Source organism: Pantherophis guttatus, chromosome 1 (assembly GCF_059756535.1).
Source record: "Pantherophis guttatus breed Tessera chromosome 1, ASM5975653v1, whole genome shotgun sequence".
NCBI lineage: Eukaryota > Metazoa > Chordata > Lepidosauria > Squamata > Colubridae > Pantherophis > Pantherophis guttatus.
The window spans coordinates 324,541,524-324,555,867 of record NC_142063.1 but is presented as its reverse complement, the minus strand read 5'-3'; the positions used below and the strand labels follow the sequence as shown (position 1 = coordinate 324,555,867).

Below are 14,344 nucleotides of genomic sequence, written 5' to 3'. Positions count from 1 at the left end.
GTGTATTTTCAGAAAACCAACATGGTAGCACAGTAGTTAGAAAGCAGTATTGCAAGCTGACTCTGCCCATAGTCTGGAGTTCAATCCTGACCGGTTCAAGGTTGACTCAGCCTTCCATCCTTTCGAGGTCGGTAAAATGAGGACCCAGATTGTTGGGAGTAATATGCTGACTCTGTAAACCACTTAGAGAGGGCTGTAAAGCACTATGGAGCAGTATATAAGTCTAAGTCCTATTGCTATTGCTGTTGTATGCTAGGAACATACAGAATAGTACCCAATTAATTAACTAATATAGCTATTAAGTACAGCTATTAATTTAACCAGGATCTAAAATGGAATGTGATCGTGTAAAGAGTGTGGTAGCTTATATATAGCATTAAGATTTTGAAAGTATTCAGGCAGAATTTTCCCACAATTTGTGGAGGAGGGTGGAAGGAAATAAGTCTTTAGAGATAAATAATATTAATAGAAAAATATTTATTAACACAAATATTTTTTCGGTTTGATGTCTATTACAACATTCAAATACATAAACATATTCAAAGTTCTTTATCTTGCACTTTTTTCATAAATAAAATAATTACTAGGAGTGAACATTCATTCCCCAAATAAAATAGTTTAAATATTTTAAAATAATTCCCTGAGATTTAAAGTGCAGTTGCACCTGGAGAATTGCTTGATTAAGCAAGTATGTATGCAATTGTGTTATGCCCTTCAGTTTTCATCTCTTCTAATATGTCGCAGTTGCGTTCACTGTTCTGTTCGCTTTCAAGTATTTCATATAATCTTGGACCCACTGCTCAGAGGGATTGGTACACATCTGTAGTTTTTTCCGTGTGATGAACCTGGAGGGAATAATAAGAATAACAAAAATTATACCTTCCAATTTTATTATCACCCCAATTGCACTGCTTTCCATTGGCTTTTTTTATCACACATTCTGCTTCACCTGAACTCTAATTTCCAAGATTTCTTAACTGTTTTCCCTTAAATTATTCCACGCAGCAATTATGCTAAGCATGGAAGGTAGCATATATGGTTTTAAGCACCTAATCCTCAAAAAAATTTTTTTTAAAAAAAACAGATGCTTAGCCCTTTATTGGCTTATGGGCAAAAAAAATGGAGGTTGGTTATAGCAGTATATGCACATAATAACTTGATAATAAGACTTCATTGTTTTTGTTGCAAGACCGTAATAGAGCTACTCCCTTTCTTTCTCCTTTTTCATATTGTAAAATATTAGTGAGCTCTATATATCAGCTCTTTGCCTCTAAATGTCAATGATCAAATTTCAGGAGAATTTGGAAGTCACCTGCAGCATATGGATTATGTTAATTATCCTTGCTCTAGTAGGTACATTTACAAAGAAGTAGTGAGGATGCTTTAGCCCGTACACACTATACCTGCTCTATGCCCGACAGCTGAAATTGCTGTGGAATTGATACTTACACAACAGCTGGCTGAGAGCATTGGCCATTTGTTTCATAGAAATCAATCACAAGATTACGTGGAATCTTCTTTTTTGAATATTTGAAGCAGCAGGAGATTGGGGGATAAGATGCTATGGGAGGAAATGAAAACGCAAGTAAGTGGAAGAACAATTTTTGATTTCTGCAATAAAAGACAATAAGGCTTGTACTTGTCAAGAACTCGTTTGTCTGGGTTTTTTTTTTTTTTTACTCTGCAATCCTGGGACTCCAGAATACATGTAAGAAGAGGGCTAATTATTCAGCAATGATGGAAGAGACATTCTGCATCAAGGCTTCCAAAGGTTTTTTTTCCCCTTTCCTTACATAAACAAGTTTATCAGAAAGTCTTCAAGGTCTGGTCAGAAGCCCTTTTCTTCAACACCATGGTAACTTCCAACAATGATTGAATGAATGGTAATTACTTGAAGACAGGTTTTCCTGAACTCCTCCTTTGATCAATAGTTCCAAAGAGCTGCAATCACCCTTTGATCATGAAACAGGGGGGGAGAAGGAAATCAGTGGGCCTGTTTTGACAAAGAGGTTCTCAACAACTTTCCCTTTCTTAGAGGCGGGGAGAAGCTGTGGTTTTTAAAGAGAAGGAAAAGTGGTTTGGGGCTTGAGACTTTCAAGAAAAGACTGGACTGCCATTTGTGAGAAATGATGTAGGGTCTCCTGCCTGTTGGAGACCCTTGGACTAGATGACCTATAAAGTCCCTTCCAACTCTGCTAATCTGTTAAACCGCTCCCCGCCCATCAAGGTTTTCTCTTCCACCCTGTCACCTCGGGCTGAACAGGAAAGCGACAGACCCCTTCTTCATCCCTTTCTTTCCCCCCCTCCTCCCTTTTTTCCCAGACTTGCCCAGACTGACCTAGAATCGAAGAACTCAGCACCAGAACCAGCAGGGCCAGAGAGGCGGCAGTCTGAGTGGAAGCGCGCATGGTGGCCGAAGGTATATAGGAAGAGCGAGGTTGGCTGCTGAGGGATCCTGGAAAGCGTGTGAAGTCTCCATGGTCCCCTTGGCTTATATGGTGGTTTCTAAGAGGGCGGAGAGAAGGTCGGGAATTCCAAGAGTGAGCTCACTTCGAAAACTCCACCTTATTCAGCAAAGGGGCGGGGCTGAGGATTTGATGAGACAAATCTGCCGACTGTCGCCAGTCCGTACTTGCGCAATCCTGGGAAAGCGTCGCTCTCCCCTTCACTCGTGGGGGTGGGGGGGCGCAGCGGCTTCTCTTCGTTTTGCAATCCAGGCGAGCAATCCCGTGCGTGCACGTTCTTGGAGGGGATTTTGGGGTGGGCATTGCTGGGACTGGGGGGAAGGCCGGGGGAGAATTTAAATGTGCCGGGGGGGGGGGATGCTATCTGATGAGATCGCGCACCTTTGGCTTTTTTAGGCTTGTCATGGGACAAGCATGACCTGGATGACTGAGGATCTCTATAGATATTTAACCATATCATCTCAATTCACAATCCATCTTGTTCACCTAGATTGGCAATTAAGCTTCTAATAAAAAGCTCCTACAAAAAGCTTCTTATTGAATGTATCCCATTTGAAATCCTGCTTCATCCCAGTAAGGTTTCATTTGTGTTTTCTGTTTAATAAGGAACTTTTGTATTTTACTTACTTTACTGGAAATACATATAGCTTTTAGATGTCCATATAATAGGTAATTAGTTATTGGACATGTTCAGAATCATAAAGCAGATGCATTTATATCAGTGTTTTCCAAACCTGGCAACTTTAAGATATGTGAACTTCAGTTCCCAGAATTTCCTTGCTGGGGAATTCTGAGAGTTGGTCCACAGATCTTAAAGTTACCAAATTTGAAAAATCCTGATGTATACAAAATGCAAAGCTTAGCTTTAAACTTGTTAATGTGTGTATGCATGTGCATCTTAGATTTACAGCAAATCTCAATTGTTTATTTATGGTTCAGTGTTTTATTCAGCCAATAAAATAGATTAAGTCATTGCCAGATTAAATGTGTGTTTCTTTGTCACATCAATCTTAGATGTAACTAGTGTCATCACTTAAGCCATGGGTGTCAAACTCACTGTGTCACATCGTCATCACGTGACTTTTGCAATGTTTTTCCCATTCATGGAGCTGGGGTGGGCATGACCTGCATGTGACACATCCGGCCAGCGGGACCCCAGATTGACATCCTTGACTTAAGCGATCTTAACTATTCTTCTTAACCTATTGCCTTCCAGGTATCTTCCAAAAACTTACTCAAAACTTTTCTACCATAGCTTGGAATTTAAGGAGTTGCAATCCCAAAATTTCTGGAAAGAATTCTTTACAACTTGCTACAAGTTGTTTTCAGATAATAAATATAGTATTGAAGATGATATCTGCTTTGTAGTAATTAAGTTAAGACTTTGTTTGAGCATCTTTAACTTACCTTTCCTTGATATGCAAATTTTAGTGGTGGAAGTTGAGCAGTGAAATTCTTGCTCCTTTTCTCATTATATGTCACACCTATTTAACATCTACATGAACCTCCTGAGAAAGTTCGTCCTTGGTTCAGGGTGAAGTGTCATCAACATGCTGATAGGTTATATGTATAGTTCTCAAATTGTGTGCCACAATGCCCCAGGCAAAGTCACAGAGATGCTGTGGGATATTTTACTACTTAATAAATGGAGCTCAGCTGTTTGTGAGTTTGCTGTGCTGCCCCGGGACACTCCAGCACACAATTGAGATACCAGGAAGAATGCTATGAACCAAGAAAATTTCAGAACTCTGAATCATTTACATCCAGAATCAAACAGGAGATCCAGCAAATGTCTTTATCAATTGGATACTGCAAGGATCTGGATGGGACAAACAAGATGAAGCTAAAAGAATTAAGAAAATGAAATCTTGACAGGCGGTTGGCTCTGGGGAGGGTTACACACTTTCTCCGAAGAGCAAATCTACAACTTGTTTGCTCCTGAAACAGCAGCTCCACTTAGATCAGCAGTTGGAAACTGTCCCCAGGATTGTGCTAATGCTCAGCTGTGTCCATTTTTATGCAAGAGGCCATCATTGCTTTATAATTGCGTTATTGCAAGTCACTCTATATTGGGCTGCTCTTGAATACTGCCAAGAAAGTGGAGTTGGTACAAAATATAATGGTTTGCATCGTACAGACCAAGTCAACATACTTTCTGTGAATGATGCATTGGCTTCCAGTAAGTTTCCAAATACAATTTGAGGTAGTTCAAGTATAAAGACCTACAAAGCAAGAGACCAGGTTTTTATGGGATTGTCTCCTTCAAGTTGACTCTGGCTAACTTGTCTGTTCTGCTAAGAGGAGATGTTCCAGATTCCCTCAGTTTAGGAGAAGGGTGTCAGGGTCCAGAAGCAACATCTCCCTGTAGTTGTACCAACTGTGCAATATGCTGCCCCCTTTAGATTTTTAGTCACTTTACCAAACACTGTGCAAATGCATGCTTTGTTTCTGAACCTATTGGTAGTAGGCTACTTAAAATTTTACTGTTCTTTTAAGAGTTACCCTTATTTGTGGCATTATCGGAAACTACTCAAGGAGAAAAGCAATCTGGAATTAAGGAGAAATTTCCTGACATTGAGAACAATTAACGAGTGGAACACCTTGCCTTCAGAAATTCTGGGTGCACCATCACTGGAGGTTTTTAAGAAGAAGCTGGACAGCCATTTGTCTGAAGTGATATCGGATCTCTTGTTTGAGCAGAGAATTGGACTAAAAGACCTCCAAGGTCCCTTCCAACTCTTTTATTTTGTTATTCTGTTTTTTATTAATTGATAGAAATAGCTAAAATACATACATCTGATGATGCTCTGGAGAACCCGAAAGCTTTTTCAACGACTTCTCTTATTTCACATGATTTAATATAACAAAGATGTTACCCCATAAGCCATTTTGAGGCTATTTCTTACAGATCACCAGGACCTGGTTTGCTTTTAATCTGTCAGCAAATTTAAGAATTTGCCCTGCAGTGAATAATATTAAGTTCTGTAGATGGTCCTTCACATCAAAAGGCAGAATTTCACATCGAAAGAAGCTATAGGGGAAAAAATCAGCCTTTAAAATGGTAACACACTTTTTGTAAGGGAAAGCATCAAAATTCTTTGGAGAAGTGTATGGAGAGATAAAGTCTTGGTAAGAGGGAATGTAATTTAAAGTAATTACAAATGAGTTAGTGAGGTCATCATCTGTAATAATTTCTCTGAGGGTTAAGCCAGAGATTCTAGATATAAAAAGTACCAGAAGTACCCATTGGCTTGGAGAAGTTGCAAGGAGTAGGGTGGGCCAATTCATGAAGCAAAAACAAGAATTGTTATAAGGAAATGTTGGCTTTGGTGGCTATATGGATCCTTTGTGTTCAGAGAGTCTATCTCTAAACTAGATGCTAGGATGAGAAAAAAAGTTTTCTTCATCTTTTCCTTGAAGGGTCGTCTCCCCCCCCCTGGTTGTTGTGGGAAAACAACAACCGATGTCTAGGGGTAGGGCGTTCTCTGTGGGCGCCCCTGCCCTCTGGAACGAGTTACCCATCGAGCTCCAGATGGCACCTGATCTCCATTCCTTCTGTCGGGGCCTGAAGACTTGGCTATTCCAACAAATGGGCTGATTTAGATTCTTGGATGTTATTATTTATTATCATTCGACCTTAACTGGTTTTAATTGGGTTTTTATTGTATGTTTTTATCTGTTTATTTGTTTTTACTTGTGTTCGCCGCCCTGAGTCCTTTCGGGAGAAGGGCGGCATACAAATACTTGCAAATAAATAAATAAATAAATAAATAAATAAATAAATAAATAAATAAATAAATAAATAAATAAATAAATAAATAAATAAATAAATAAATAAATAAATAAATAAATAAATAAATAAATAAATAAATAAATAAATAAATAAATAAATAAATAAATAAAGGCCCACATAGTTTACTCTAGCAACTGGGTTTCTCTTAGGGTTTATTCAACCCCATCTGTTACTACATTCTCAGCCCCAAATCCTAACTCTCATATTCAGTTCTTTATCATCTATTGTACAAGAGAATTGGTCTTGAGAATATCTGGTTGATTAAATATCAATGCTCTTGTCTTAGAACTAGATACAGATAGTCCTTGACTTGTGACCACAATTGGGATCAGAATTTCTGTTGTTGAGCAGAAATTGTTGTTAAGGGAGTCGCGGCCAACCTTTTTTTGTCATGGCTAACACAGAAAGGCTAAGCAACTGTAATTGTTCAGTGAATTATACAGGTGTTAAGCAAATTGGGCTTCCCCTATTGACTTTGTCAGAAGCTGGCTGGGAAGATTGCAAATGGTAAAACAGGACTCTGGAATGCCACAATCATGGTAAATACATTTGCCAAGCACTTGAATTTTGATCATGTGATTGTGGGGATGCTATGGTGGTTATAAAGGCAAGAACCTGGTTGAAAGTTACCTTTTTCAATGCTGTTGTAACTCTGAAGAGTCGCTAAATGAATGATTTTAAGTTGCAGACTACCTATATAAACATTTTACAGATTTATATGTGTAATTTTCAAACTCTAATGACCTAGGTCCTATGCTATATGTAAAGTTAGCTGATTTGAATAAAAGTGTATCTTCAGGAAACCAACATGGTAGCACAGTAGTTAGAAAGCAGTATTGCAAGCTGACTCTGCCCATAGTCTGGAGTTCAATCCTGACCGGTTCAAGGTTGACTCAGCCTTCCATCCTTTCGAGGTCGGTAAAATGAGGACCCAGATTGTTGGGAGTAATATGCTGACTCTGTAAACCACTTAGAGAGGGCTGTAAAGCACTATGGAGCAGTATATAAGTCTAAGTCCTATTGCTATTGCTGTTGTATGCTAGGAACATACAGAATAGTACCCAATTAATTAACTAATATAGCTATTAAGTACAGCTATTAATTTAACCAGGATCTAAAATGGAATGTGATCGTGTAAAGAGTGTGGTAGCTTATATATAGCATTAAGATTTTGAAAGTATTCAGGCAGAATTTTCCCACAATTTGTGGAGGAGGGTGGAAGGAAATACCCGTATTTTCTGGCATATAAGACGACTTTTTAACACATGAAAATCTTCTCAAAAGTCGGGGGTCGTCTTATACGCCAGGTGTCGTTCTCCTGTAACCAGGCAGACCAGCTCGAAAGGCTCTGACGAGCCTTAAATGGCTCTGACGATCCAAGCTCTGACGATCTGCTAATCAGGCAACTCCGCTGGGATCGCCAGAGCCAGGGAGAAGGAAAAAAGTTTTCCCCCTCCAGCTTGCTTACCTTAGCTGCTTGCCTTGCTTCACTTTGCCTTCCTTCGCTTGCCTGAATCCATTCCATCAGCAAGCAACTCCCTGCCTGCAATCAAGCAGGCAGGGAGTTGTGGACTTCAACTCCCAGAATTCCTCAGCCAGCAAAGCAAAGCTGGCTGAGGAATTCTGGGAGTTGAAGTCTACAAGTCTTAAAGTTGCCAAGGTTGGAGACCCCTGTTCTATTGGGTAAGTTTTTTTCCCCTTTGGGATCTTTAAAAAAAATACTTAATTGGGGTTTTTTTTAGTTGTTCTTTTTTAGACCTAGCCATTTAAAGTTTAGGAAGTTTTAAATTTAGCTTTCATATAAAAATAAAAATAAAATAAAATAATATTTGTGCAGCTTTCTGAGATTTAGTGTGTTTTTGTAGTGTTTCACTCTAAATACACAAACACACAAAATCTCACAAAGCTGTATGTGGAATTTTGTGTGTGTAAAGTGTGAAAGTTGGGGTTTGGGGCTTTTTGTGGCTGTGTGAGGTTCCTGCTTGTTGCAGGGGCCATTTTGGGTCTAGCACAGCTGCTTTTACATTGTGAGTGAGCCAGTTGTGTTGTGTTGTGTTGTGTGTTTGTAAAGTGTGAAAGTTGTTTTTTTGGGCTTTTTGTGGCTGTGTGAGGTTCCTGCTTGTTGCAGGGGCCTGCTTGTAGCTGGGTCTAGCACAGCTGCTTTTACATTGTGAGTGAGCCAGTTGATGTTTTTTAATTTTTATTTGGTGTGCGTTGGAAGAGGGGTAGTCTTATACGGCGAGTATAGCCCAAACCCTTTATTTTAACAGGAAAATTTGGGGGTCGTCTTATACGCCCAGTCGTCTTATACGCCGGAAAATACGGTAAGTCTTTAGAGATAAATAATATTAATAGAAAAATATTTATTAACATAAATATTTTTTCGGTTTGATGTCTATTACAACATTCAAATACATAAACATATTCAAAGTTCTTTATCTTGCACTTTTTTCATAAATAAAATAATTACTAGGAGTGAACATTCATTCCCCAAATAAAATAGTTTAAATATTTTAAAATAATTTCCTGAGATTTAAAGTGCAGTTGCACCTGGAGAATTGCTTGATTAAGCAAATATGTATACAATTGTGTTATGCCCTTCAGTTTTCATCTCTTCTAAGATGTCGCAGTTGCGCGCACTGTTCTGTTCGCTTTCAAGTATTTCATATAATCTTGGACCCACTGCTCAGAGGGATCGGTACACATCTGTCGTTTTTTCTGTGTGATGAACCTGGAGGGAATAATAAGAATAACAAAAATTATACCTTCCAATTTTATTATCACCCCAATTGCACTGCTTTCCATTGGCTTTTTTTTATCACACATTCTGCTTCACCTGAACTCTAATTTCTAAGATTTCCTAACTGTTTTCCCTTAAATTATTCCATGCAGCAATTATGCTAAGCATGGAAGGTAGCATATATGGTTTCAAGCACCTAATCCTCAAACTTTAATCTGGAAAACATGACTTCCTCCCTGAAATACTACAAATTACATAATTTCATTAGGACAACCATCCCAAATTGGGATCTTCAGCTATATTGATTTGATCTCCCAGAATCCCCATGCTTCACCATAATGGTTACTCTGGCCATTCTGATTGCTGAAAGTTCTTACTTCAGGAAAGCACCATATTGATGATGATGATGCATTAGAAAATGTAGCAATATTTCTCAGAATTAAAAAAAGACCAAGGTTTGCTATCTCATCAATTTACATAAAGCACTAAACCAGGTATATTTCAGCCATGTTTAAAATAAATCAGTTAGTTGGTTTTTCAAAATAAACTAAGCTAACACTGTATGGATTTGTATGTCACTGTATGGATTTCCCTGATGTGCAAACCCTGTTAATATATTAATATAGATCAATGCAAGAAATGTCTTGTTATATCTGTTTTATTACTGACCACTTTCTTTTATTTATTGCTTTTAATTGATTTAAATTTGTTTTAGATGCTTAGCCCTTTATTGGCTTATGGGCAAAAAAATGGGGGTTGGTTATAGCAGTATATGCACATAATAACTTGATAATAAGACTTAATTGTTTTTGTTGCAAGACCGTAATAAAGCTACTCCCTTTCTTTCTCCTTTTTCATATTGTAAAATATTAGTGAGCAATATTTATTTTATTTATTTATTTAATTTAAATTTGTATACCGCCCTTCTCCTAGTGGACTCAGGGTGGTGCACAGCCAAGTAAAAAACATCCAACAAAAAAATTTAAAAATTTAAAAGAATTATACCCTTTGGCCAAAAATTTAAGAACCTTACGACTAAAACCCATTAAACAATTAAAAATCTAATATCTCAAAAACGGGGGGGTGGGGGTGGGGGGGTTCACGCCAGCCCTGCTTGATGGAAGAGAAAAGTTTTTAGGGCACGGTGAAAAGCCCGGAGATCTGATATCCTCCGTATCTCCGGGGGCAAATCGTTCCAGAGGGCAGGTGCTGCCACAGAGAAGGCCCTCCCCCTGGGGGTTGCCAGCCGACACTGCCTAGCTGACGGCACCCTGAGGAGTCCCTCTCTGTGGGAGCGTACTGGCCGGTGGGAGGCTATTGGCGGCAGAAGGCGGTCCCACAAATACCCAGGTCCGATGCCATGGAGCGCTTTAAAGGTGGTAACCAGTACCTTGAAGCGCACCCGGAAGTCCACCAGGAGCCAATGCAGCTCATGCAGGAGAGGTGTCACATATATCAGTTCTTTGCCTCTAAATGTCAATGATCAAATTTCAGGAGAATTTGGAAGTCACCTGCAGCATATGGATTATGTTAATTATCCTTGCTCTAGTAGGTACATTTACAAAGAAGTAGTGAGGATGCTTTAGCCCGTACACACTATACCTGCTCTATGCCCGACAGCTGAAATTGCTGTGGAATTGATACTTACACAACAGCTGGCTGAGAGCATGTGCCTTCTGTTTCATAGAAATCAATTACAAGATTACGTGGAATCATCTTTTTTGAATAGCCGAAGCAGCAGATGAGTGGGGGATAAGATGCTATGGGAGGAAATGAAAACACAAGTAAGTGGAAGAACAATTTTTGATTTCTGCAATAAAAGACAATAAGGCTTGTACTTGTCAAGAACTCGTTTGTTTGGGGTTTTTTTTTTTTACTCTGCAATCCTGGGACTCCAGAATAAATGTAAGAAGAGGGCTAATTATTCAGCAATGATGGAAGAGACACTCTGCATCAAGGCTTCCAAAGGTTTTTTTTCCCCTTTCCTTACATAAACAAGCTTATCAGAAAGTCTTCAAGATCTGGTCAGAAGCCCTTTTCTTCAACACCATGGTAACTTCCAACAATCATTGAATGAATGGTAATTACTTGAAGACAGGTTTTCCTGAACTCCTCCTTTGATCAATAGTTCCAAAGAGCTGCAATCATCCTTTGATCATTAAATAGGGGGGGAAGGAAATCAGTGGGCCTGTTTCAGGGGTGGGTTCCAAATTTTTTTACTACCGGTTCTGTGGGCCCGGCTTATTTTATGGGTGTGGCTTGGAGGTCATGTGACTAGGTGGGCGTGGCTAGCTGGTCAGTCATTTCTGGAAGGTCCTCGCACTTACGACCAGCCCTCGCACTTACGACCTGACTAATTTGTTTGCTTTTAACACTGATCAGCTGTAGGACGGCCCTTTGAAGCCCTGCCGCAAGAGTTTAAACAGTTTTTTTCCCTCTAGTCATCAGCTGGGACTCAGGAGGCAGCAATAGTTTGGGGGGTGGGACCAAATAAAAGGTAAGAATAACGTGGGTGGGTGGGTGGGGGAGAACCGGTTCGGTGACGTTATATTATCACCGCTACCGGCTTGGCCGAACCGGACAGAACCGGGAGGAACCCATCACTGGCCTGTTTTGACAAAGAGGTTCTCAAACAACTTTCCCTTTCTTAGAGGCGGGGAGAAGCTGTGGTTTTTAAAGAGAAGGAAAAGTGGTTTGGGGCTTGAGACTTTCAAGAAAAGACTGGACTGCCATTTGTGAGAAATGGTGTAGGGTCTCCTGCCTGTTGGAGACCCTTGGACTAGATGACCTATAAAGTCCCTTCCAACTCTGCTAATCCGCTCCCCGCCCACTCAAGGTTTTCTCTTCCACCCTGTCACCTCGGGCTCAACAGGAAAGCGACAGACCCCTTCTTCATCCCTTTCTTCCCCCCCTCCTCCCTTTTTTCCCAGACTTTCCCAGGCAGACCTAGAATCGAAGAACTCAGCACCAGAACCAGCAGGGCCAGAGAGCCGGCAGTCTGAGTGGAAGCGCGCATGGTGGCCGAAGGTATATAGGAGAAGCGAGGTTGGCTGCTGAGAGATCCTGGAAAGCGTGTGAAGTCTCCATGGTCCCCTTGGCTTATATGGTGGTTTCCGAGAATGAGCTCACTTCGAAAACTCCACCTTATTCAGCAAAGGGGCGGGGCTGAGGATTTGATGAGACAAATCTGCCGACCGTCGCCAGTCCGTGCTCGCGTCTCGTGCAATCCTGGGAAAGCGTCGCTCTCCCCTTCACTCGTGGAGGGGGCGGGCGGGCGCAGCGGCTTCTCTTCGTTTTGCATTCCAGGCTGAGCAATCCCGTGCGTGCACGTTCTCGGAGGGGATTTTGGGGTGGGCATTGCCGGGACTGGGGGGAAGGCCGGGGGAGAATTTAAATGTGCCGGGGGGGGGGGGAAAGCTATCTGATGAGATCGCGCACTTGTCTGAAATGGTATATAGCAGGGATCTCCAACCTTGGCAACTTTAAGACTTGTGGATGTCAATCCCCAGAGTTCCTCAGCCAGCTCTGCTTCAACTGGGAGTTGAAGTCCACAAGTCTTAAAGTTGCCAAGGTTGGAGATCCCTGCTATATAGGGTCTCCTGCTTGAATACGGGGCTGGATTAGAAGACCCTCTTCAAAATTATTCTATTCTATTCTATTCTATTCTATTCTGTTCTGTTCTGTTCTGTTCTATTCTATTCTATTCTATTCTATTCTATTCTATTCTATTCTATTCTATTCTATTCTATTCTACTCTACTCTACTCTACTCTACTCTACTCTACTCCTATTCCATATTCCATATTCCATATTCCATATTCCATATTCTACTCTACCCTACCCTACCCTACCCTACCCATCCCATTACAAATCTCTCCTTCTCTTTGGCTGCATTCGCACATCACAGACTTAAATTCTGATTCGCAAAATGCAGTTATTGTGCTGATGTAACATACTGTGCTCAAACAAACAAGCCATAAATAAATCCAAAACCCAATGTTTAACGGAATATCCTGATGCACGCTATATGCCACATGATCTCAGGCCTGAACATAGCAGGTTTAAGTCAGTCATTCTGGTATTCCTCCCTTGTTAACAGGAGATTGTTTAGGCATTGCCTCGAGGTAGGTAAGATCACTTCAACCTACTTGGAGAAAATCAAGTGATGTGGCAATATGGGAATTTGATGTGAGTGCAAGGAAAGTTTGGCAGCACTTCAACACCGCAGGTGTCTTGTTTCCTTTACACAAGGTGTAGTTGCTTTCTGGTTAAATGTGTAGCATGTGTTTAATAAAGAAGATTCAGCATAGTCAAGACAGAACATGGCAGTGAGAATGCCAATAAAGGATCTGGCACTGGCTGCTTCTTTGTTTCCTGGTCCATATTTTTCTAAACCTCCACTTTATTTGGTTCATTTTGGATCCTGCACGCCACTTCAGTCCTTACAGTTTGCTTATGGTTCGCTAGACTAAGCAGTAATTTGTGACTAGAGACTGGATCCAGGCAATTGTCAATGCTTCGTTGAGAGAGGGGAACTTCCCCGCCTCTCTTAAGGAGGCGGTGGTTCAACCTCTCCTCAAGAAGCCTTCCCTGGATCCAGACTCACTTAATAACTATCGTCCCGTCTCCAACCTTCACTTCATCGTGAAGGTTGTTGAGACTGTAGTGGCGCAACAGCTCCCACAATTCCTGGAGGAAACGGAATACCTTGACCCGTACCAATCGGGCTTCCGACACGGACACAGCACGGAAACGGCATTGGTCACTCTGGTGAATGATCTCTGGCGAGCTCGGGATGGTGGTTGTTCCTCCATCCTGGTCCTACTTAACCTCTCAGCGGCTTTTGATACCATCAACCATGGTATCCTACTGCAGCGACTTGTGGGGTTGGGGGTGGGAGGCACTGTCTTACAGTGGTTCTCCTCCTACCTCTTGGGTCACTTTCAGTTTGTATGGGCGGGAGGGCAGAGATCCACCCCGAGGCCCCTAAATTGTGGGGTGCCTCAGGGGTCGGTTCTCTCCCCCCTACTCTTTAACATCTATATGAAGCCACTGGGTGAGATCATTCATGGCTTTGGGGTGAGATATCTTCAATATGCTAATAATACCCAATAATACATCACCCCAGACCACCCCAGAGATGCTTTTTCTGTGATGTCCCGTTGCCTGGAGGCGGTACGGGCCTGGATGGGCAGAAACAGACTCAACTCAATCCCTCTAAGACTGAGTGACTGTGGATGCCGGCATCTCGGGTTTCAGAGGCCCCATCACTTTTGATAGATGGGGAAAAACTTGCCCCCGTTGATAGGGCTCGCAACTTGGGTGTCCTCCTGGATGCTCGGCTGTC

The 14,344-nt window shown here is 41.2% G+C and overlaps 2 protein-coding genes across 2 annotated transcripts; both read right to left on the bottom strand.

Moving 5' to 3' along the window:
* Positions 1-457: 457 nt before the first annotated feature.
* Positions 458-2,509, bottom strand: LOC148116974 (C-C motif chemokine 4-like). The gene is made up of 3 exons (XM_087892642.1): positions 2,339-2,509; positions 1,450-1,561; positions 458-845 (listed from the first exon to the last, which is right to left on the bottom strand). Exons 1-3 carry the CDS (start codon positions 2,406-2,408, stop codon positions 731-733), a joined length of 297 nt encoding a protein of 98 aa, XP_087748768.1. The 5' UTR covers positions 2,409-2,509; the 3' UTR covers positions 458-730.
* Positions 2,510-8,646: 6,137 nt separating this feature from the next.
* On the bottom strand, positions 8,647-12,192 carry LOC148116973 (C-C motif chemokine 4-like). The gene is made up of 3 exons (XM_087892639.1): positions 11,945-12,192; positions 10,647-10,758; positions 8,647-8,989 (listed from the first exon to the last, which is right to left on the bottom strand). Exons 1-3 carry the CDS (start codon positions 12,012-12,014, stop codon positions 8,875-8,877), a joined length of 297 nt encoding a protein of 98 aa, XP_087748765.1. The 5' UTR covers positions 12,015-12,192; the 3' UTR covers positions 8,647-8,874.
* Positions 12,193-14,344: the final 2,152 nt, after the last annotated feature.

Excerpts from the sequence above, each read along its gene's own strand:
- LOC148116974 (XM_087892642.1), bottom strand. The coding sequence starts at position 2,408 with ATGCGCGCTTCCACTCAGACTGCCGCCTCTCTGGCCCTGCTGGTTCTG. Across the intron at positions 1,562-2,338 it reads GCTGAGTTCTTCGATTCTAG|CATCTTATCCCCCAATCTCC; the intron begins GTCAGTCTGGGC and ends TTCCTCCCATAG. Across the intron at positions 846-1,449 it reads TGCTCTCAGCCAGCTGTTGT|GTTCATCACACGGAAAAAAC; the intron begins GTAAGTATCAAT and ends TATTCCCTCCAG.
- LOC148116973 (XM_087892639.1), bottom strand. The coding sequence starts at position 12,014 with ATGCGCGCTTCCACTCAGACTGCCGGCTCTCTGGCCCTGCTGGTTCTG. Across the intron at positions 10,759-11,944 it reads GCTGAGTTCTTCGATTCTAG|CATCTTATCCCCCACTCATC; the intron begins GTCTGCCTGGGA and ends TTCCTCCCATAG. Across the intron at positions 8,990-10,646 it reads TGCTCTCAGCCAGCTGTTGT|GTTCATCACACAGAAAAAAC; the intron begins GTAAGTATCAAT and ends TATTCCCTCCAG.